The 23,664-nt window shown below is 48.3% G+C and overlaps 1 protein-coding gene across 1 annotated transcript; it reads left to right on the top strand.

The window, feature by feature from the left end:
* The first annotated feature begins 1,311 nt into the window (after positions 1–1,311).
* Positions 1,312–18,056, top strand: prkg3 (protein kinase cGMP-dependent 3). Its single transcript, XM_067241764.1, is given in 32 exon segments — positions 1,312–1,528; positions 1,823–1,968; positions 2,585–2,745; positions 2,995–3,177; positions 3,316–3,361; positions 3,483–3,595; positions 4,062–4,235; positions 4,391–4,439; positions 4,564–4,729; positions 4,980–5,172; positions 9,178–9,269; positions 10,586–10,675; positions 11,043–11,142; positions 11,449–11,583; positions 11,667–11,833; positions 11,968–12,081; positions 12,393–12,498; positions 12,605–12,668; positions 12,865–12,942; positions 13,092–13,180; positions 13,348–13,413; positions 13,551–13,598; positions 13,837–13,875; positions 14,240–14,351; positions 14,480–14,616; positions 15,038–15,127; positions 15,287–15,428; positions 15,517–15,680; positions 16,041–16,157; positions 16,282–16,344; positions 16,627–16,702; positions 17,147–18,056. Coding segments are annotated over 31 exon segments (3,381 nt in total). The 5' UTR covers positions 1,312–1,528; positions 1,823–1,848; the 3' UTR covers positions 17,234–18,056.
* The last annotated feature ends 5,608 nt before the right edge of the window (positions 18,057–23,664 follow it).

Genomic DNA, 23,664 nt, shown 5'->3' with positions numbered 1-23,664 from the left:
TTGCGGCCGATGAGCTCCAGGCTGCTACGAAGGCTCCCCCAGAGAAGCCCTCTTCCTCCTCCTCCTCCTCCTCCACCCCCCAGGGGACCTGCTGCCCTACTGGGGTGACCACAAAGGTAGGAGAGACCATCAGACAAAAAATGCTTTCCAAATAATGGCGATGGACATTGGGCTTCGGGCTGTCGTTAGGTAGCAAAGACTGGAATGATGTCAGATGCTCTCTGGCCCTTATATTCCTGACGCTCAGGAAAGTATCATGCCTGACAGACAGCAGGAAAAGTAATACCAAACCATTTGGAAAGGAGTTAAGGGTAAATGAGTCTAGGGTGGATGATTCTACTCAGATTCTGATGCTGTGAGAAGTGAGAAGATTCCTCCGATTTATTACATTTATATGATTTTCATATATATAAAGGCCCTCTATCCTGTTGCAGCCAATCGCTTTAGGTGAGGCGGACTTTCCTCCTCGGCTAAGTTTGTGAAACCCCTGTCAGTCAAGCTCAACCTGGAGGAAAGCACCAAGTTCAGACGCGAGAACTGGGGGCACCGTTTCTCCCATTTGAATTCATTTGAAACTGTTACTGATTGCAGTCCAGGAGAAGTTCCTCACACAGTGTTGCCTTTGTTCCTTTTCAGTTGAGGCTCCTTCCACAGGGAGACCCAAGAAGCAAAGGTCTCTCTACTGCTGGTCTTTCTGAGCTTTTCTGCTGCTGCTGCTGCTGCAGGAAGACCAACATCTCTAATGACTAAGAAAGTCTTCAACCTACATGCATCCCCTAAGCCACTGTTTTAGAAGACCATTGCTCTTGTGTTGCACATTCCAATAAACAGATGTTAAAGCAGCTGTTAACCGTGGTCAGATTTGAACACTTTTTACCTATCGACATAAAGATATGTTTATGTCATTTGTACTTGTGGTCGTCTATTCATTAGTCTGTGAGTGGCACACTACATATCAACATCTTGACAGGTTGATCTTACTGCTGGGATCTTACTGTGTGAGATATTTACTATCAACCACTCTTTAGGGCTGAATCTACAGAACTCAATACAAAGTTTACGTGTCCTGTTTCACCCCGGAACAGTAGGTGGAGACTGTAGGGTATTTATTTACTTGTGCTGTATGCTACGTAACGAAGAAGAGTTGAGAAGCCGGGCCCGGTCAGCTGGTTCAATAAATAATCGTGTGCAAACTGGATATTTTTTTCCTCGGATTGAGGTTGATTTTATTTCTAACTACTTAAAAAAATACTGTTTGACAACCTGACACGCGTAGGAGAAGAAATCACCCGAAAATAACGTTTAGATGTTTCTTGTGAAGGCAGGTTGACAAATGCCAAGTTTATGAACCATCGTCCAGTCGACCTTTGACAGAATTGACTTACCGCTGTTTACGTGGTTGTCCTGGTTTTGTGTTGTCTTCATCAAACCGTGTGAAAGAGAAGTAGCCTTGTTAGCACTACGGCTATCAGTATTTTAAGTTAGCCCACCGATCAGCTCGTTTACTTGGACACGATTTGCTGTAAAGGTAATGCCAATGTTGTTAGCGAAATAGTTATTGTCGTACTCTATTGCTGGCTAGCGAACAGCAACAACTTTGCCTAGCTTGGAAGGCTACTCTATGTATAATAACGGATTTGACCTTATAACAGACAGGTTGACGGAAAGCTCACTGGGTTGGAACAGTGTCCCGTTACAGACGTCGCTTGCATTTAAATTAACTTCTGTATATAGCAAACGTGTACAGTACATCGTCAAATCTATGTCTGCACCTAGTTTGGTAGTATTGTGACCTTTTGTTTTTCTTCCGTAAATTAAGCAGAGTGGGTAACACGACATCGCCTAGTCATGCTCCTGTCTCACTCCGAGCTATGGAAAGAATGTTTGGAATTTCTGTCCAAGCCTTGCACAGTGGTCCTCGGCGCCATCACCGCTGCCCTCTATTACTTCTGGGGTCGTGAGGGCCAGGTTAGTCCCGCCGGCGAGAAACCATTGTTAGGAGCACTTGTCTTCTAGCTTTCCGTTTCAGAGCCTCATATTTAGTGCTAGCTGCTGTGCTCTGTCTCATTTCCCCCTAGTCTTTCCCTGAGTGCTTCTTACCGCCATCTGTGGGCATTCACCTTGTCCATCCTCGTGTTATTTCAGAGTAACCAGGTTGTCAGGTGACGACAAGGCTGTTAGGGAGAAAATGACGATCATGGCCAGCCAAAGGTGTTCTCCATCAAAACCATGTTGTTTTCCCCCAATCCATCTGTGTAGATGTTCTCCTCTGCCCAAGTAAAGCCCGTCATGAACTGTGTGTGTGTGTTGTGTGTGCTGAATTCAGTTCCATGCAGTGTTTGTCTTTTTTTTTCTGTTTCTAGTTTGTCTGTGCTACGTCAACCAGCATACTGCAAGAGCGGCTCCAGTATAGCAGTTTCACACACCTTTCTGTTTCATCTCATTCTTCAGACTCGCTCCAACACACACATACACACACACCATGCACTTACTTGTTACACATCCACCTATGTCCTCAATTTCTCTCAAGTGCTCTGACACTTGTCCTCTCTTCTCTGTCTCCCTCTCCTCCTCCCTCCTTCAGACACCAGTTCTGGTGTGCAGCGATGCATTTCGACATTTCCTCCAGAAGCACTGTCCTGTGGTGGACGAGTGTTTCAGCCCCACACCCTGGTGCTGGGGGGGGCGTCTCCAGACCCTGGTCAGGGTCTTCATCAAGTCCAGTCCCAAGGTCGCCTACAGGAAGTAAGGTCCCCCAGCGCGTCCTCATGGCTCCGGCCAAGGGCTGATGCCGATGCCAGTCAATGTTCAGACCAAGAGCACCCCCTTGTGGACTGACATTGTCGTTCTTTTTTCTCCTTCCTTTACTCTCTCTCTCTCTCTCTCTCTCTCTCTCTCTCTCTCTCTCTCTCTCTCTGTCTCTGTCTCTGTCTCTGTCTCTCTCTCTCTCTGTCTCTCTCTCTCTCTCCCCCCCCACCTCCCTCCCTCCTCCAGTGAGTTGATCCGGACTCCAGACGGGGGCCAGATCTCTCTGGACTGGGTGGACAACGGGGTCAGCAATGCCTACCCAGAGGCCCCCTCTCGGCCCACGGTGCTCATCCTGCCGGGGCTGACGGGGAACAGCCAGCAGACCTACGTCCTCCACGCCGTCAGCCAGGCTGTCCGCCGGGGCTACAGGTCAGGAGCCTCCCCCAACCCCCGTGTCGAGTCCCATCACCGCTCATGCGTTAACCCAGATTTGAACTCACGGTGTCCTGGTTCTGCTGCCGTGTGAGATGGTATCCTCTCTCTCTCTCTCTCTCTCCCCCCCCCCAGGTGCGTGGTCTTCAACAACCGAGGCTTTGGAGGAGAGGAGCTTCTGGTAAGTGTGACGGGTCACGGGTCGGATATTGGGGACGCGTGGTCCCCTTCAGTTGGGAATAGAAAAAACAGCATTGCGATATTACATGAACACCGGTAAGCAGCCCTCCCTCCCTCCCCAGACCCCTGTGACCTTCTGTGCAGCTAACACGGCCGACCTGGAGACGGTGGTCCTGCATGTGAAGCAGCTCCTGCCCCAGGCCCCCCTGCTGGGCACCGGCGTGTCTCTGGGAGGGTGAGTCAGCCCCTCGCCACAGAGCACAACCTTATTCTCTTAGCTGGTGATGGTGATGGGTATGGGTATGGGCCCGAGTCCTTGGGAGAGGAAGTGAGCTTCCGAAACTCGCCTGCTTTTAGAATCAGCTTGGCAGAGGGTTCAGTCGAAGGGCGTCCAGATGCTGAGATGTTTTCTCTTTCTTCTCTCTCTCTCTATCTCTATCTCTCTCTATCTGTGTTCCTTTTCTTCCTTCTGTCATCCTCCCATCCTCGCGCATTGCTACATCGTTTCCCCTTCTCCTCCCCCTTTTTGTTCTGTCTCCCTCTTCTACCCCTCTGTCATCCCTCCTTCCTCGGCCGGAGCCACACCCCATCCTCCCCTCTCCTCTCATCCTCTCACGTTGAGATTTCAGGCTGTCTTAGTGATCCCGTCTGCGTGCCACAGTAACAGTAGAAGTGCCCTCTGACCACCTTTCATCCCCCAGCATGCTGCTGTTGAACTACCTGGCTCGCATGGGCAGGGAGGCGGGGCTTGTTGCCGGGCTGGCCATGTCCGTCAGCTGGGACACGCTGCAGTCGTGCGCCTCCCTGGAGCAGCCAATCAACCGCCTCCTCTTCAACCGGCACCTCGCCGCCAACCTGTGCCGCTCCATCAGCAGGTGAGAGACGGGGGCGGTCGGTGCCGTTGCCATGGATACACTGATTTCTATTTGATATTTTTTATATATATACATATATATATATGTTGACGTGGTGCGTTCATTTAGCCACCTCAATCTCCGGCTGTCTCTTATCCTCTGTGTCTTGTTCCCAGGCACAGAAAAATCCTGGAGCCAGTGATTGATATGGAGCATGTGATGAAGGTACACAAATCTCCATGTCTCTTTTCTGTTTGAACTCAGTCTGCTGTTCTGTCCTCTGTTGTTACGATCTCCGTCGCTGCTCTGACTCGTTCACTCGCTCTCGCTCTCTCTCGGTTGTGTCCAGTCGCGTACCATCCGTGAGTTCGACGAGCGCTACACCTCGGTGATGTTTGGCTACAAGTCGTGTTTGGAATACTACCACGACGCCAGCCCCGTCCACAAGCTCCCCAAGACCACGGTGCCCATCCTGTGCCTGAACGCCGCCGACGACCCCTTCTCCCCCAAGCACGGTGAGAGGCCTGGCTGAGCGACCGTCTCCTTGACCCCTGGGTCCATTATACGCACACTCATACACAACTATAAACGTTTCCCCCTTTGGTTTCTCTGCTTTGTCCCTCGTCTTCGACGCTCATTACATATGCCAGGTGACATGTTCGTCCTGTTCTCTTCCCTTCATCCCTCCCCCTTTTCTACTCTCTCCACCCACACCTCGCTCCCCTCCCCCTGTCTTTTCATGTCCTCCCCCCGCCCTCCCCCCAGCCATCCCGGTGGCCGTGGCCCAGCGCCTGCCCAACGTGGCCCTGCTGGTGACGTCGCACGGCGGCCACATCGGCTTCCTGGAGGGCCTGTTCCCCCGGGGCGAGGGCTACATGGACCGCCTGTTCGGACAGTTCATCCAGGCGGCCTTCGAGCACCCCGGGGCCCTGAAGGGGGCCTGCGGCGGCCAGGAGGAGCTGGCGGACTGACGGCACCGGCCCCCTCGTCCCAGGGGAGGAAGAGGGCGCCCAGGTATGCCGGGGCTCGCCGACTCCAGCTCAAGTGCACTTGAACTCTCCCGCTAACCCCCTTCTTCACCATCTCAGGTTCTCATCCGTCGGCCCGACTAGAGTAAGGAGCTCAAATGCACTGATTTGTTTAGTTTGTCATTTGCCGTGACCCCATTTAAAGTTACTGTAGATAAAGTTGACATGAATAATTCCTTTGATGCAGCTAGGGCAGGATTTTAGATTGTTCACAGGTGGGAACCTAACAGTTTAACTGTTAAGACCATTTTATGGCACAGTGATTTAGTTTCAGCACGTATGCGTACTGTCTACTGAAAACTCTTACCTAAGCTAAAACAAGACAGATATTGAACATTTGCACTCTGTGCGAGGAGTCTCCACATGGTTGTGTTAATTATGGTCAAGCGATTTGAAGTTCTGTTGTCTTTTCATATACTTGAGAAACTTGAACCAGCGTTTGAAATATTGATATATTTGAATCCCTCTTTTCGCTATCTTCATCATGCTCTCTGAAGACCAAACAGAAATGTATTGCTGTAACTTGACAATGGTTAAGCTCTTGTGGTAGTGAAGGAAATAGAGCGAAAGTATTAATGCTGAAGACATTTTATGATGTATTTAATGTGTGAAATTGTATAGAATGTTATAAATGATAATGCTAAGAATCCTCGTCCATGATAAGAAAACTGTCAGAATTTGTTATCAAGCTGAGACAGAAATATTGGTTTATTGATTGTTGTTGAGTTTTTGATCTTGTCATCCTATTAGGGTTTTTTTTTACCCAAATGAATGCTGGAATATTGCATTGCAACTTGTTCCTGAGCATACACATTCCTTGGCCATGGTTTGTTTGAAAACCAATCTATTTGTCGTTGATGGCCTTTCAGTAAGTTTGAAAACCCAAGATCATTTTGGACCTAAACAACTTTGGCGTGTTACTATGCTGACCTTCATGTTTATTGCTTTCCATGAGACTGCTGGTTGATGTGGTCGTTTTGCTCTGCGGTGTTATTGGGCATTGAACGGACAAGATACTGTCTCAGTACACGTGGGTTTAGCTTTAGTAGGATGAACATTACAGAGCCCAGGCTTACACACGTCACAGCAACACAAGCTAAACACACCAACATGCAAACGCATAAGCTGCCATAACACAATTGAAATTGAAGTGGAAGTATTTTCCCAAAGACGAATGGCACATAAAAATAGAAGGATAAATGTAGTATAGATCATCATTTTACACCACATTTATTCAATGGTGTTTCACAGTGTGTGTGACATGTCTGTGTTCACCCTTAATGAAAGTACTGTAATAATGATCTGTTTTGATTAGAAATGTGCACTGTTTAAAGAATGTATTTATTATGGGATTGATTATTCATGAATGTATCTGATGTATTTATTGTTTTGCTGTATCAGGATAGGACAGACAGAGCCTGTCTAGTATTGTCGACAGGGTTATGAAGGAAGTGATCAACCATGAAATGCATGTATCCAAACAGCCACTTTTGGATTAGCCGTTTTGCTCCGAATCGGAATATGAAGTGCTTCACTGGAGATGCAGTTGAAGAGATATGATGTGAAAACGAGCGTGCTTTGCTCTTCAAGCCTGTTCAACACCAGCTAAGACCAGTCCCAATTTGTCTGTCTTTTAAAACTCTCTAAAATGCCCTCCTAAATTTGATACGACTGAAATGTTCCAAAAAGAGTTAATAGCTGCTGGTCGAGTTGGCCGTGCACTAGTTCGATATGATTACCTGTTTCTATTTGACCAAGCTCACCTCAGCAGTTTGCCTTACTGGAGCGCAAGACCTACAGTATGTGGCTTGTTTATTATCCTGTACACCTCACCTATGGCACTGTTCCCTGGCATGCCCAACCCTATCAGCTCTGATAAGTGTGTATGTTAACACCCTAATAAGGTACGCTGGCATTAAAAGGGATGGAGTTTGTGAAGAAGGTAATTTGCCCACCTGGGCAGAGATCCCAGAAACATACTCTTGCCTGGGAGTTGTGTGTGCAGGATGTCCTGTCGCAGAACTCAGTTTAGGCATTGTTGAGGGGTTTATTTCTCCCTTGTTTGAAGTCTGTTGTGCTACTGAATGTTTCTCTGTGATTCAACCATCATCAACCTGCTGACAATCTCAGTTTTGTTCCAGAACTTCTCGGGTATTTGCATTTTTCCATTTAATGGGCATTAAGTACAAACGGAATAAGCACACGTCCAAGAACTGTGCAAGAGCAACAATAAGTGTAAGGGAGGAACGAGCACAGAGGTGCAGTTTTACATGCACGACTACACACACTTCCTGGTGAACTGCCAGGCTAAAGTAACAGCAGAAACGTTTTGTGACATTTTAACTAAACCTCACTCTGCATTATTTGTTTTCCTTTCAACTGTCAACCTACCATTTCATTTTTAATACCACTTCATACTTAAATATCAATTTGTATTCTTCAATAAAGTAACCAACAAAAAAAAGAATGTCAACATTGAATGTCGTTTTTCCACTTCTTCACAGGATTCAACCATTCATTTCCTTCACCTATCTTCTCAGACTGCTAGATGTTGAACATCAGATTGTAACCTTGGGTTTGTTATGATTATTCATATCCACTAGGGCCTAGATCATCTGGGTGGAACAATGTAATTATACTGGTAGGACTGGTCACCTGGGACTGGATCTCTCTCATCTGGCCGCTGCAGGTTGTTAAATGTCCTTAGGTATTGATTAACCAGGCAGGTATCAATAATTAACAGAAGACAATAAAAGCCCACACACTCTGTCACAATGCTAACCTTTTAGCCCTATTTAACTATAATGCTCTGGAAAGAATCCAGTCGTTTTGGATCACGTGTTTGTAGGGAATTAAAACAGATTCTTTCCACTTATCTTGATCCTGCGTACATGCAACCGTTTCCAGGAGTCATTATGGGATTCGAAAAGACTGGGCAAGGCGTAAGTGTTTCAGAAATGGTATTAAAAGTTGGTATTTCGTAACACTATTTTATCACTTCGGTGTGCGAGCGTCCTCTGGGGAGGTGCTGGTAAGCACGGGTCTGATATTGAATTGTTTTGTCTTTACGGCCCTGTCTGCGTCTCAAGGTCTGTTGCTGTTGACACAGGTGGGCATGGGCGAGGATAAACCGCGGTGGCCTGTCTTGTCCTATCTCTCCTTCTCTGTGTTCTTCGTTCCCCCCGTTTCTCTCTTCTTTCTCTCACCCCCCCCCCCCCCCCCCCCCCCCATCCTCCCTTCCTGCCTTCCCCTCCATCCGTGCGTCGGTCGTCAACCTCCAATCCTCTCTTTCTCAGCCCCGGTCTGCGGCCCCGCTCCCTCCTCCCTCTCTCCTTCCCCCCCCAGTGCATACCCCCTCTCTCTCCTTTCTCCCCGCTCCCTCACTCTCTCCTCCCCCCCAGTGCATACCCCCTCTCTCTCCTTTCTCCCCGCTCCCTCACTCTCTCCTCCCCCCCAGTGCATACCCCCTCTCTCTCCTTTCTCCCCGCTCCCTCCTCCCGCTCCCTCCTCCCTGTTTCCTCCTGCCCTCCTCTACCTGGTGTGCTGGGAGGAGCCCGGGGCGCTGGCTAATGATCCAGCACACCGAGCAAGCAGAGCAGCCTGACACGAGGAGAAGAACCGAACGCAAGGGGGGGAGGGAGAGAGAACGAACGAGGAGATAATTGGCGACGGCAACAACAACAACAAAAAAACGGAAGGGCCGAGAGTGCTTGATCAGGCCCAGAAAGACGGGAGAGAGGGGGAGGAGGAGGAGAAAGGGAGGAGGCGATGGAGGACTAGGTCACGTCAGACACGGAACGCTCAGTGAGGTTTCTGAAGAGGCGTGGGTGAGACCGTACGGGGACTGGAGAGATCCGGGATCTCGTCGTGTAGAGTTCCTTTCCGGGAGGTTTCGGTGTGTTTCACCTGTCCGGGTGGATCCGCGCACGCTGAAGGGAGGATCCGTTCGTTCCGGGCGGAGATCCATGCGATCCACGGCCGACGCCACGCACACGCTCCCTCTCGCTCGTCTCCACACAGCCCACAGGTGAGTCCAGACTTTCTGTGAAACGCCCTGAGACCTGCGAGGGCCCAGTAGCAACAGGCATGCCCTATTAATGGACCTGGGCTGTGACTGTGGAATGCCTGGGGGCTAAGTAGGTATTTATGGGAGGTAATCATTTCTGGGTGGTTAACTCAGGCAGTGAAGGCAATCATCCTCTTCTACCCCCTGTTCTCAATATAGCAGCAGATTCCAGGAAGGCTGTTGATTAGGATTTCGGTGAATGTCTTGGTTTTGGGAAATGCACACCGGAAGTGGACCTGCAATTTTTTGGACACCAACTCAAAATGCACCTTTTAAACAATTGATTTAAAGAGACTGGACTGTGCATTTGTTATGATTGCATTTCACTCGGTCCTGTTATTGAACTCATACCCTTGTTACATGAAAGTCAGGATTCACGATAATTAACTTTGAAGAAACAACGTTCTGAATGCCAAAATGAGTCTCCTCTTTTTCATTCGGTAATTGGCTGGGGAACTTTACGACCGTGTCTAATCTTTGCTCCGTTCAATGTTCAGGGAGAGAGAAAGGCAATCGGGGTCACGTGAAGAGCAGGGTGCTGAACTAATTGCTGCAGGGTTGGATTGCATTGATGCGTATGGATGTGTGCGCTTGGTTAAATGAGTTTGTGGTCATGCTAACGTGTGCTCTGTCAACAGAGGTAAAGCCGCCTCATAATGACAAGACCAACAGCATGGGGGGAGCCCCTCACAGTCAAGGCTCTAGTAAACACAGCAATGGAAACAGTGGATAGGGCGCTTGATGTGTTATTGGTTCCAAGGTGCGTGAGTCTGTGTGTGAACGCGTGCGTTCGTGTTAAAATACCCAATCCCAAGTCAACTGGCTTTGGTCTATTTATACCTGACACAAACGTGCAAACACAAAGGTGTTATTGACACGTTCCATCAACAGGCGTGACGGTGAGTCATGAGTGTGCATGAACAGGAAGTGGGGCAGGTCCTCCATGACTCGTCCAGCAGGGCGCAGCAGCACAGCCCCCCTGCTGCTGCACCACATTACAGTCCATTATTTATGAGGATGGAGAGTTCCCGCTGGGGCTCGTGTGACATCCTGTGTGTGTGTGTGTGTGTGGCACACACACCATATAGTGTGCTTACGGCTCCAGAGACTAAGGACAGACTGGTGTCGTAGCTGGTGCGGAAGGCTGTCATTCTGGACTGTGTCGTAGGAGAACTGTATCTCACCAAACGTGTGGCCTGTGGAGGATGGAGTTCTGCTGTTCTAGTGTGTGTTGGTATGTGCATGCGTTAGTGTGTGTGTGTGTGTGTGCCCCTCAGTCATGGGGGACCAGTTGGAGGAGTTGAGGCAGCAGTTGGAGAAACAGACGCTGATCAACAAGGAGCTCCAGAACCACAACAAGGATCTGGGTACGAACAGAGACATGACCACCACTAGGACCACTAATGACTTTGACCACATTTATATATGAAACCATAACCACATCAGCCAGAATAATACATTCAGACCCAGTTTCCCAGACATGGAATAAGCCTATAGTCCGAAACGAACAACCTTTCCCTTGGAGACCTTCACTGAATGTTTCTCTTACTTTAGGACGAGGCTTAATACATGTCTGGGAAACTGGGCCTTAAAGTTGTAAACTGGAACATTACCCAGTGACCAAGTTCAACCCCTCAATCACCATAATGGTGAAGGCAACTGGGATCGCAAACCATAACATCAACCGTTACGACCACAACTTTCGCCCGCTTATCCTCTCCTTCCTCCCTGTAGAGAAAAGACTGCAGGAGAAGGAGAAGCTGCTCCAGGAACTGCAGAGTCACTATCACGACCTCGGTAGGACGGGAAAACACACACCTGTTCCCCTGGAAACGTGTCTGTCTGACTTGTGCCAGTGCTCGTAGCAACTCTGTCCCTGTCCCTGCACCAGCATGTGTGGTCATGTCTGTTCCGAACTCTGTCGCTAACTCTAACACTGTCTTCACCCATTTCTCGGTGTCTCTATGTCTCTAACTGTATTTAAACACGTCTCCAATGATCATTTATTACATTCATAACTGTCTTGAACTACATCTCCATCTCCTTCTCTCATGTCTCTCACCGTGTCTCTCACTGTGTCGGTCTCTACCTGTCTGTCTGCATGACCGCACTACATTTCCCAGAGTTCCCCACTCAGAAGAACAGCTATGAGGGCGAGCCAGAGGTCAGGATGAGCCGAGCGGCCGTCATGGCCCCCGAGCCAATCCCCGAAGACCTGGAGATCACACAGACCAGGGTCAAGAAGACCATCGGGTGATTTGCTTGTGCACATGGCGTCGTCACGGCGACCATCATGTTTGTCATTGAATGTCAGTCAATGCTGAGCTAGCAGTCTTCCCTCCTACCTTACCTTCCCAGCGAGACCAGTCTGATCGTCAAGGCGATCGGGAAGAATGACTTCCTGAGTCGGCTGGATGACGAGCAGACCGCCATGATGGTGGATTTACTTGTGTCCGTCGACTTCAAGCCCGGGAAGGATGTCATCGAAGAGGGAACAGAGGGAGATCGCATGTACATCGTAGCAGGTGTGTGTGTGTGTTTATATATGTATTCTGCATGAACCTTTCATGAAAATAGCACACCGTTGCCTGACATGAAAAGGCCGGTCTCTCATGGTTCCATCCATATGATGACAACTTTCTTTGTCTCTGCAAATTAGACGGCGACCTCCGTGTGACCCAAGCCGGCCGCAACCTCCGAACTCTGACCTCTGGGGATGTGTTTGGGGAGCTGGCCATCTTGTACAACTGCAAGCGTACAGCCACGGTCAAAGGTGGGACACACTGTCACTGGGACCATGGCTATCATGAGCCAGTGACACAATGACCTTCTGACTAGGGGAAATTCAGAGATGCTAATTAGTAAAGATTTTTTTCTTGCTTACGCGTACAGGGCCAGTTATGCTAATGCTGAAAGATTTGATACAAAAATGAACGTAGGTCATGGATAATGGTCAGTTTGATGAATGTATTTGGTGCTGTGCATGAACGAAATCAAACAACGTTTGAATCGACTTTTCGTAACCATGCATGGAGTTGGATGGGTGGAGTGTGGTTTGAACGCCAGTGTCTGTTCTGCTTGCAGCCAGCACAGCTGTGCGTCTGTGGTGCATGGAGAGACAGACCTACAGGACCATCATGACTGACAAGTCCAAGAAGAAACGAGAGCAAGTCATGGGCTTCTTGAAGACGTCAGTGTCCACTGTCGACCCTTTTAACAGACTAGTGTCTGACGAAAGACGATCGTTTTATTTATCTATCTCTAACTTGACAAACTCTTGGCATTTTGCATTTCAGGGCCCGCACTCTGAAGGACCTGAATGACGTCCAGCTCTCCAAGATCATAGATTCCATGGAGGAGGTCTGCATGTCCCGCCCCTTCCATACCTGTCAATCACCCCTGTACTCACCCTCTTAGTCCCGGCAGTTTGAACTGTTTCGTGTAAAGTCCTCTGGTGCTGATGAAACTGAGATTATTGACAGATCTGCTCCAGAATCTTCTGTCTGTGGATCCCCTCTGGCATCCTCCTGATCAGATGACCTTCTGTCTTGTGCAGATGAAGTTCCAGAACAATGATGTCATTGTCAAGGAGGGGTCTGAAGGCAACACGTTCTACATTATCCTCAAAGGAAAGGTAGAGAAGAATCTTCTAGTCTCTTTTAATGTTCATTCGAATAAACTTTCCCACGAGTGCCCTTTTCACTGGGAAACTTTGACTGCTGTCTCTCTCTCTCTCTGTGTGTGTGTGTGCGTGTGTGTGTATGTGTGCGTGTGTGCCTGCAGGTCCAAGTGACTAAGAAGGTGAACGGTCAGCAGAAGCAGATTCGCACCATGAGCACAGGGGAACATTTCGGGGAACTGGCCCTCATACGGTAACCATGGAGACAGGAATGTCTAAAAGCCTGGAGATGGTGACAACGTCCTGTCCTGTGACGACAGGGTCACCGTCTCACACAATGCTGTCCAAGTACGATCGGTTCTTTCTAATGCCCTGTGGGTCCGTGTGATGCATTGTGGTATGTGTGTGTGTCCCTGGCAGAGAGATCCTAAGAACAGCCACCTGCACTGCCATCGGCCCTGTCACCTGTTTCTCCATCGATAAGGAGTAAGAGTGAACCACTTCCATGGCATCCAGTGGTGTCTTTTTTTTAAGCTTGTTCTTGCTTCGGCCAAGGTTCCGACTGTTGAGATGTTACCGAAGCGTAAGACTGATGGTGTGTTGTTGTTGTTGTCGTGTCCCAGGGTGTTTGAGGAGACCATTCCTATTGAGCACCTGGAGCTCCACAACGAGTACGTTTTCAGACGCGCACAAACACAGCCGCCTTTCTTTCTCTCTCTTTGTCTTTGCGACCGTCTCGTTCTCTCTCTCTCCCTTTCTTTGTCTTGCTCTCTCTGTCTTTCTCTCTCTCACACACCACCTCTTTAACGCTCTCTCTTTCTCTCTGTCTCTCTCGATATGTCTTTCTTTATTTATCTTTCTCTCTGGTGACTGTGCTCTCTGTTCCCCCCCCCCCCCCCCCCCCCCCAGCTTCAACATGGAACAGACAGACGCTCCAGAGAGGACGAGGTGAGAGAGAAACAGGAGCCATTCCACTGCGGCTCGCTGTCCTTGTCCTCCTCCCGCCCCTGAGCATAGATCCTGCATCTGGTCCTAACCTCCCTGTTCTCCCCGTGTCTCTCTCTGTGTCTCTCCCTGTGTCTCCCCCCTGTGTCTCTCTCTGTGTCTCCCCCTGTGTCTCCCCTTGTGTCTCCCCCCTGTATCTCCCCCTGTGTCTCCCCCTGTGTCTCCCCCTGTGTCTCCCTGCTGTGTCTCTCTCTGTGTCTCCCCCCTGTGTCTCCCCCTGTGTCTCCCCCTGTGTCTCCCCATGTGTCTCTCTCTGTGTCTCCCCCTGTGTCTCTCTCTGTGTCTCTCTCCGTGGTTTCTGGGCCAGCTCCAGCTCCTCTCTGACGCTGAAGGACCTGGTCCCAGTGCTGTACCAGGAGGGACGTTACCAGGGTCAGCACGTGACCCTGGGCGTGGGAGGCTTCGGCAGAGTCGAGCTGGTACCTTTGTGTGCTCCTCATATCGAATGACCTGCACCTTCAGTGTACTGTACAGCATGCCCAACCCCAGTGTGTTGACTCGTCTGTTTGTTGACGTTGTTTACCCACCCACCCACCCTACACCCCAGGTGACCACCATCCACCATGGGAAATACTTTGCCACGAAACGGGTCAGTAAGAAGCTGATCGTTGCCAAGCGACAGCAGGAGCACGTCCTGTTTGAGAAGAGGATCCTCAAGGCCATCCAGAGTGACTTCATCGTCAGGTGACTGTCCAGAGAGCGTGTGGACCTTTGACCTGTTAGACCTTTGACCTCTCACTAGCATGCTCACCTCACCTGCTGTGTGGGGTTTTCTTAACTTGAGGTATTTTGCCTGGTTGACACACAATGGCGCATCTAGCCTTTGTTAGGATATCTGGCTTGGGCTCACAGCTGGAGAAAACCTGATCAAACACAGGACAAAGATTCTGTAAATTTTTATTTGAACAATAGTTCAAAGCCAGGGCCGCAGCTCTGGCCAATCAGTGAAGAGCATTGATCATGCAGTCTCACAGGAGAAAAATACCCAAGAGACACAGACGCTCCAGCTTCGACATACCTTTCTGTTCTTCCTCGTTTCTTTCGTCTTCTTCTCATCTTCCCTTTCTTTCAACCTCCCCCTCTCTCTCTCTCTCTCTCTCTCTAGGCTGCACGGTGCCTTCAAGGACTCTCGCTACATCTACATGGTCATGGAATTCTGTTCTGGAGGAGAGATCTGGACCAAACTCAAAGAAGTGTAAGGCGACACGTCGCTCTGACCCCTGCCCCCTGTTATCAGGCATTGATGAAAAGGCATTGTTAGATAAGACCTGAAGGTTAGAAGATAAGGCTCTGTCTCCACTTTCTATTGAATTCCATTTCATTCTAGTCTAACACTATCCTCTGTGTTTGTCAGGGGCCGTTTTGATGAGCCAGTCGCTGTGTTTTGCACAGCCTGTGTGGTGGAGGCCTACTCCTACCTCCACAAGAAGGGCATCATGTACAGGGACCTCAAACCTGAGAACCTGATGCTGGATTCTAAAGGCTACATCAAAGTGGTGGGTTCTTTTTAGGGGCTGTGCTCGTGTGTGCGTCGGTGCATGTGGCTGTGACACAGCCTTCAGGTGTGTCTCTGTGGGTGTCCAGGTGGACTTTGGCTTCGCCAAGGAGCTGGTGCGGGGTGCGAAGACCTACTCGTTCTGTGGAACCCCTGAGTACATGGCCCCGGAGATCATCCAGAACCAGGGCCACGACTTTGCGGCTGACTTCTGGTCCCTTGGGGTCCTGGTCTACGAGCTGCTGGTGGGGAGGTGGGTCTCCAACCTTCCCTTCCCGCTTCCTTGAGGTCACCTCTGACACAGCCTGACCGGTTGGGTCAAAGCGTGTGTTTCTCTCTGCCCTGCTGACACTCCTCCTGTCGTGTCTGATCCTGCTGTTTGGGAACTTCAAACGTATTTAACCACGAGGTGGCAGTATGACACCGGCAAGGGCATGAGTGGGATATCACGGTTACATCATGCTGCATTACAGCTAAGCTCAGCTTTTGCCGATCAATCTCCACAATGCTTTAAAAGAGCCCTTCACAGCCCACACTGACTGAAGATAACCTGATAGTATTTAGCTGGTTAGTTTGACTCGTATCTAACCACCCGTTCCCTTTCTGCTTCCAGTCCCCCCTTCTCCAGCTCAGAGCCCCAAAAGATTTATGCGAAGATTCTGGACGGGGTTCTTAAGTTCCCCCCTTACATGAGCGAGGCTGCCAAATCCCTCATCAGTAAACTGTGCAGGTGAGAACGGCGCCCCCTTGTGGTGTGGCTTGAGGTTATACTGTAGTGTTTCCCGGGGTGACATCTTAGGTTATCGGACGGTGTTTGGTTCTGAACTCGCATGGTGTTGTGTTCCTCTCTGCAGGCCTCGGCCAGGTCAGAGGTTAGGAAACACCAAGAACGGCATCAAAGATGTCCGGAACCACAGGTAACCATAGCAACCTGAACCCTGCGTAATTGTGTGTTTACATCATTGAGAGGAGACATTCTATTTGTATAACTCCCAAGTCCTGAGTTCTCACCCTTTTTTATAATATATTCTACCATATCTTTTCCCTTGTTCTCTCTCTCTCTCTCTCTCTCTCTCTCTCTCTCTCTCTCTCTCTCTCTCTCTCTCTCTCTCTCTCTCTCTCTCTCTCTCTCTCTCTCTCTCTCTCTCTCTCTCTCTCTCTCTCTCTCTCTCTCTCTCTCTCTCTCTCTCTCTCTATAGGTGGTTCAGCAGTATGAACTGGCACAAGCTGCGTGTGGGTCAGGTGGAGGCTCCTACAGTCAAGCTCATACGCAAGGTCAGCCCACCCATCCCCCTGTACATCCAACCCTCCATACATCCATCCCCCAGTACATCCAACCCTCCATACATCCATCCCCCAGTACATCCAACCCTCCATACATCCATCCCCCAGTACATCCAACCCTCCATACATCCATCCCCCAGTACATCCAACCCTCCATACATCCATCCCCCAGTACATCCAACCCTCCATACACCCATCCCTCCATACATCCATCCTTCTGTACATCCAACCCTACTGTACATCCAACCTTTTCTACATCCCAGTTAGGGTTGGAAATATACACCTGAGGCTGTATTTGAACAAGGACTTTAAACACATAATCAAGTGTTTCAATGCCAGTGTCACTTCAATGCATTTAATCCCACCGGCCATCCCGAGTAATAGCAGTTTATCTCTTCACCTTTCTATCCATGTCTCCATATCCCTCTCCTTCAGGGCCCCTGCTACATCAACTTTGATCGTTTCCCGTACGAGCAGCCTCAGGCTGAGGAGGAGTTCTCGGACTGGGACCGTGACTTCTGATTGGAAGTCACGGTCGGACGGAAGCCACAGAGGGTCAAAGGTCATGAGACCAGGTACTAATGGGCGATTTCGGTTTGGCCCTCAACACTCCATTTTAGACTGCCACAGGAGCAGGACTACGTACATCATCATGACATTACAGAAACATCATCAAAAACAAATGGCTGCAATGTCCTCACAGATGAACGATGTCACAATGACCTCCTGAATGACTGATAAAAAGACCTCACAGATCAACTGTCATAGTGGCTTTACAGGACTTGTTACCCCCTCTGGGTCTTTGAGTCAGCTTGTAGAGATGCATACAGTATGATGTAAATGTAATCTAAAAGGATATTAGGTTGAGATGTGGCGGTTGTTTGTGTATGTATGTGTGTTCAAAGGAATATGCACTTCCCCAAAGAAAAAGAAAACTTTGTCCTACTAACATGCTAATTTAGTGCCTTTTTGTGCCGATAACAACCTCAACCAGAGGTGACAATTATTTCAAGAATCAAAACTCCATGTTACACATTATCTGTGGCTGTGAACATCAAAGTTCTGATATATACATTTATCACTCAAGTAAAAAATACACATGGGTTTTCAAGGTTGTGCCAATGTTATCTTTTTTTCCAAGTTGTCAAAAAAAGACTGTTGGTGTTTGTGCCTGATAAGATAGTATTCTTTCATTTCAGTTGATATGCATCTTTTAATGTGCCTTTCATTCATCTTTTCTGCATTCTGCTGTTTTGATTGTTTTCCAAGTGTTTTAATCATCTCTGCATATCCTTATCATGATCCCTTATGGCTAGAGCTCGGTAAATAAACTATTTTGCTTGTTCATGTCTGAGTCGCTGTCTCCAGGCCCCCAAGAAACCTGATCACTGTCCCTGACCAGGCTAACGAGTCAAATTTGAACACAATCTGTCCGCAACACCAACTCAAGCAGTATTGCGGACACATCCATCTAACAATATCTAACAAGGCCCTGAGAGATCATTGGACTTGACATGCTGTGGTCAGATAACATTGTCTTGACTGACGGCCTCTGAGACGTCCGATAGTTTGCATGCGGTGAGGTTGCCAGGTCTGATCGGACCGGAGACGGTGAGGATATCTCGGATCTCTGCCGGTGCTTTCAAACAGCGGTGACGGCGCTGCGGCAGATCCCTACCTCTGCAGCCAGCAGAGCTCTGAGTGGAGCGAGTCAGGACACAAAGAGATGAAGGAGATGGAGATGAAGGTGGACTGAAACCCTCAGAGACTTTATCTCTCTCGCCAAGTTGAGTTCTAACAGCCAGTGAAGTCAGACCGAGGGAGAACATGGGATTATAGCTAAGTCTCTTCCATCCAGAGCTTTCTACAGAGTTGCTGTTGTCTCCAAACATAATGGGGAACTGTGATGTACTTTATTTGAATACTGATTTATATAGTCTGACTGTGCCCCACAATGACATATTATTGGGGAAGGAAAGAAGGAAGGAAGTAATAAAGGATGGAATAAAGTGATGAACAAATACATGATTGTATTATAATGAAGTTAACAAATGGCTTACCACTCATGACTACCCCCTGACTGTATTTGACACCAGGGTGAATATACTGCAGCACTGAACACTTAGTCAGCTGGTCTTTGAGGTCCCACAGTCCACACCAGCCCACACTGGGCTATGAGGTCCCACAGTCCACACCAGCCCACACTGGGCTATGAGGTCCCACAGTCCACACCAGCCCACACTGGGCTATGAGGTCCCACAGTCCACACCAGCCCACACTGGTCTTTGAGGTCCCACAGTCCACACCAGCACCACACTGGGCTATGAGGGCCCACACCATCTGTGTCACTAACCATCTCTGGAGTAGGGGATCCCTGACTGAATTGCTCCTCCCAAGGTTTCTTCAATTTGTTTTTACTTGTCTTCCTGGAGGATTTCAGTTGGTTTAGGTGCAGTTCTATGGGTATATGTGAAGCCATATGTGACATTGCTTGTAAAAAGGGCTGTACAAAATTGATCAATGATTTGATTTAAGACACCTGGGCCCTCCCTGGCAACTGACAGCTACAGAGCCACCAGCCGTTCACAAAGCAGTCACAGAGCTATATTCCATATTTGCATCAAGACTGAACAGCCAATTCAATGCCTTAGACCCTTGCCATCTGTGTGATTATATGCGTCCCTCAAAAAAAACGTGCCAACGTGACGCCCTATAGCTGCGTTTTTGGCTCAAAGGTTTTATTGTTGTTTTTACGGCCGGCTTCTAACGTAATTGATTCGATTTACCGCGTTCAAACTGTTGTGGAACATGAAAGTGAATCAAGCCGCTCTTTCCCACCCATTTGAGCTGCAGAAGGACCATTAACTGAAGACAAACGACGGGCAGAGAGGAGGGATACCGCGCGCCTCAGAGTAGTTCTCCGAATTGAATAAGTCCTCAGTGCGATCTCATCTTCTTCGAATGTTGTGAATAATTTTATCGCTGAAAATAGGTCAAGCCAGAACAATTTGAGTGTCCTGAAAACTACGTCATTAAACCCAATGTCCATAAACTCAATATTCTGGGAAACGTGCAAATGCTTTTACAATATGAACGCATCATTACTTAATGGGCTGGCGCGGTATTGGCTGAATGGACTGCAGGAAGGGCTATTGACTTGCAGTTCTCTAGGCATGCCTATGAAGTAGAGGTGCCGTTTCATAGTCAAAGGACCAAAACCGACTTAAAATAAGACAACCTTGTGAATTACACAGAAAGAAGTCGGCAAGAAAAAAGTAGAAGATGCCTTGGTGCCCTTTGATGAACAGAAACCTTCCGGTGCAAACTGCTTCTAGACTGTATGTAAGAAACAGAAAGAGGAATCCGACACCCACTTACAGGCTGAATGATAATAGAGTCTGAGAGGTTCTGTGAAGTGCCAATCGAGTTCCAGTGTCCTCCCACGGGTACCCTCTCTCCAGAAGCCTGGGTTATGAAACAGTTCTGCTTTCCTGACTGTCCTCAGATGCTCCAGGGTGAAGGTCTGAGTCACCACTACGGTGATGACACTCGACTACACGAACACCAAAAAGAATTATCCATGTTAATTATGTAGCCAATTAGCCAATTCACCTGTCTGACCTCAATCAATGGTCCAATCATGCGTTGGTGTCTGTGTGCAAAATAGACTCTATTTGTGTGTGTGTTTTCTTTCTTGTGGGCTCTTGTTTGTGCTTGCGTGTGGCGTGTGGCATCTTCTTTAACTGTGGAGCGGATCGAGCAGCACTGAGGCAGCACTTTCGGAGGATTGCAGCGATTGCCGACGCCAGTCCGCACAGGGAGAAGCACAGCTCCATGTCCATCTGATGGGCAGGCTCGGCCTGGGCCGTGGCCTCCAACGGCAACACATAGTTATCAGCTCATCATTCCACCCCTCGTCTGGGCGAGGGGGAAGAACTGGGCCGTCTCTCACGCTATCTTTAGAATCACGGAATAGGCCCTCTCATCCCATTATAGAAAGCCGTGTCGAAACGCCCGCATCTCACAGCAGGACTTGAGCCTGTCTGTGCGATGGTGATTAGTACCCTGGCCATGGCCCTGTCATCCCGATATGAATATTCCAGCCGCCGCTGGATCATGTTGCGTGATGTCAGGGCAGAGGAAACAGCAGAGCAGGAGGCTTTATTTCTTCAGGCCAGTGCATATAGATCATATGGCTGGAAATCTGTGGAAATAAATCCCTCCCAAGAAATTAATCGGACGTGTCTCTTCTACTGAGACATAGTGCCGTTTGCACACATATTGGGCATGACTGTGTGTGTAAACGAGCCGTCACACTTTCTCTCCCCGCTATCTCATGATGGATCACGTCGCCAGGGGCGAGGATCTGCCAAGCACCCAGTGTCATGTCAACCCTTCCACACTTCTTCAAAGGGGTGGGCTTAAACTTAAGTCTTCTCCCCACACATCACACCCACAGCACCAGCATCAGTCTCCCCATAGTCATGTATATTGAGACAGACAGAAATGTCTTCTGTGTATCAAGATTAGGATCAAATCTGATTAGGGGACAGATCATATTTTGGAGATGGAGTTCTCAGCGCAGTGCCAGTCCGCATTAGGGCAGAACATTTTCTCACCAATGAAAGCCCTGTTTGTACACTACCCTTGTATGCGTCCTACACGCGTATACAGTACCAGTATAGTACTGTATCTCCTATGCGTCCTACCTTGGTCTGTGTCCTATTCATGCAGCAGGGAGGAATCTGTTCGCCATTATTTAATGAAGTGACTGTTTGAGGTCAAACAATCCCTAACCTTGTTAGAATCTATATTTCACTACTACAGGGATTTGACTCGGAGGAAGAACAGAAGCAAGCAGACCGGACACGCTTCAGTGCTACTTGTCAAATTAGCCTTATTTAATTCCATGGATTATTTTATCTAGCTTGCTGTTATTAAACCCTCTACAGCTGAGGTTGATACAACGCTAAATCTTGAGAGCCGTTTTATTAGATCTCACACAGCAGGGTTGTCGTTCTTCCTAAAGCAATTCAGTTGTGAAAGTGAGTAATGTTGTCGCCTATTGAAAGTCCACACAGCCGTCTTGAGATGCAGTTTGGGTACAAAAAAGTATTTTTTATTATCAACTGTCTGAAATGTTTCTTGTGGCGCCACCCAAAGACAATGACATGTTTTTGTATTTCAATGAAAGACAGTTCCGACCGCAACCCTGGAGACCTCCACTCCTCAGAACTACAAACATGGGGAGTACAGTAGTATGTCAATTAACATGCAACAGTTATTAAATAAATCGCTTCTTCTTCGCTCACGTGTGCTCTCAACTAACACATTGTGACGTTTAAGGAGAGCTTTTACGGAACAAATGACAATGGTGTTCATTCTTCTTGGTTCTTCTCGATGGAACAGAGACCAAAAAAACCCTCCACCTGCGCCTCGTCATCGATGGAAGGACTGGAATGCTTTCGTCAGACCGTTAGCATGCTTACATTCATAAGTCTCATTCCTCCATCTGCTAAGATAAGGCTGAGATACAATCGAAATGCTGAAGTCTTGTGCCACGAAGACAGGCTTTCAAACGGCCTCCTTGAGGAATCACGACGTCACAAGGGGGTCCTTTCCTTGGAAGCGGCCTTAATTCTATCACCAACACATACTTCACACGCACACGCACTGCACACACTGCGACAGGACATGACGTCACGTCTGGGTAACGGCACTGCTCTCGTTTTCCTACCGCCAGTGACAGCTCACCTCACAGTGCCTGTCCATCACCAGGCTGCTGGGGCAGCAGTCCTTGTCCTCAGAGACTCCGGGGTGCGCTCGCTCGCTGCTTCCCAAGCGCTCTGAAACGCTCCCTGACTTTGGCTCTCTCTTTGTCTTTACTGAACGGTTATCCACAACCTGCCTACAGATTTGAGGATGCTCTGGGATTCGACGTCAAGAAGGACCAGAGAAACACCACCGTCTGGGAGAATCCCAGTCGAAGCATTCAAGACATTCTAGGATGAATATATGAAGGATGAGACACATTGAGGGATTGGCCAAAAGTCTTTATGTATTTTGCGGAAGTAAATTGTTCACAGACACCAACATGGGTGAATCCATTACTGTTGAATTTTGGCCCCCTCGGTGCATTTATGTCTACATAAATGGTTGTCATTATGTGTAATTCCACTACATTAAATCATTTTTAGGACGAATTGTGTAATCATTTGGTTCAACGATCGTTCACATTTTGTTTGTTTCATGGAGCAATGGTTGGCTTCCATAATGTATGGTTCTGTTGCTACTGGTGACAAGTTACAGCTGGTTCCATGAGATCCAAACTCTCGCAATGTGATGACAATGTTGTCTTAACCTTGATATATAGCAACTAAAAGCCATTAGGACACAGCCTTTGTAAGTTCATAGAAACAAGAGGTTGTAGTTTGCACATACACAGTATTATGCTACGGTATGTGTTAACGTTGCACTGTCTGCTAAAGGGGTCTAACATGAACCTTTCCCTCTCTGAAATATAGACCTGTTTACCTGTTTACTTGCACAACAGTTATTACTCTCTAACTCTGTTCATAATTACAGACATTGGGTGTGATACTGTAGACAACAGTAAACCAGGAAAATAAACCTGTTTACCTAAACATGGAACAGGAAACATTACACTGTCAGGTTGTGGTAAAGTCAGTCAAATCAGTGTTGTTTTGGCTACATAGTAAATGAACACTCACTATATGACACATTCAAGTAACAATCCCAAGTCGATCCTTCATTGCATCTTGCCCCGATATTTTGCACAACCCCATCCAACACCTGTACCCAACAAAGACAAGCAAACAAAAGTTTAAAAAGGCAACATGCATAAAAAGGGGCCTCCTGTTCGATAGGGAGAAAGAAAATTTTCCATATTTCCTAGAGAATATCTGAGATCTGCCATGATAGATTTCCTGTGA

The sequence above is a fragment of the Osmerus mordax genome, chromosome 8, assembly GCF_038355195.1.
Source record: "Osmerus mordax isolate fOsmMor3 chromosome 8, fOsmMor3.pri, whole genome shotgun sequence".
NCBI lineage: Eukaryota > Metazoa > Chordata > Actinopteri > Osmeriformes > Osmeridae > Osmerus > Osmerus mordax.
The sequence above is the reverse complement of the archived record's forward strand: the minus strand, read 5'-3'. Positions and strand labels throughout refer to the sequence as shown.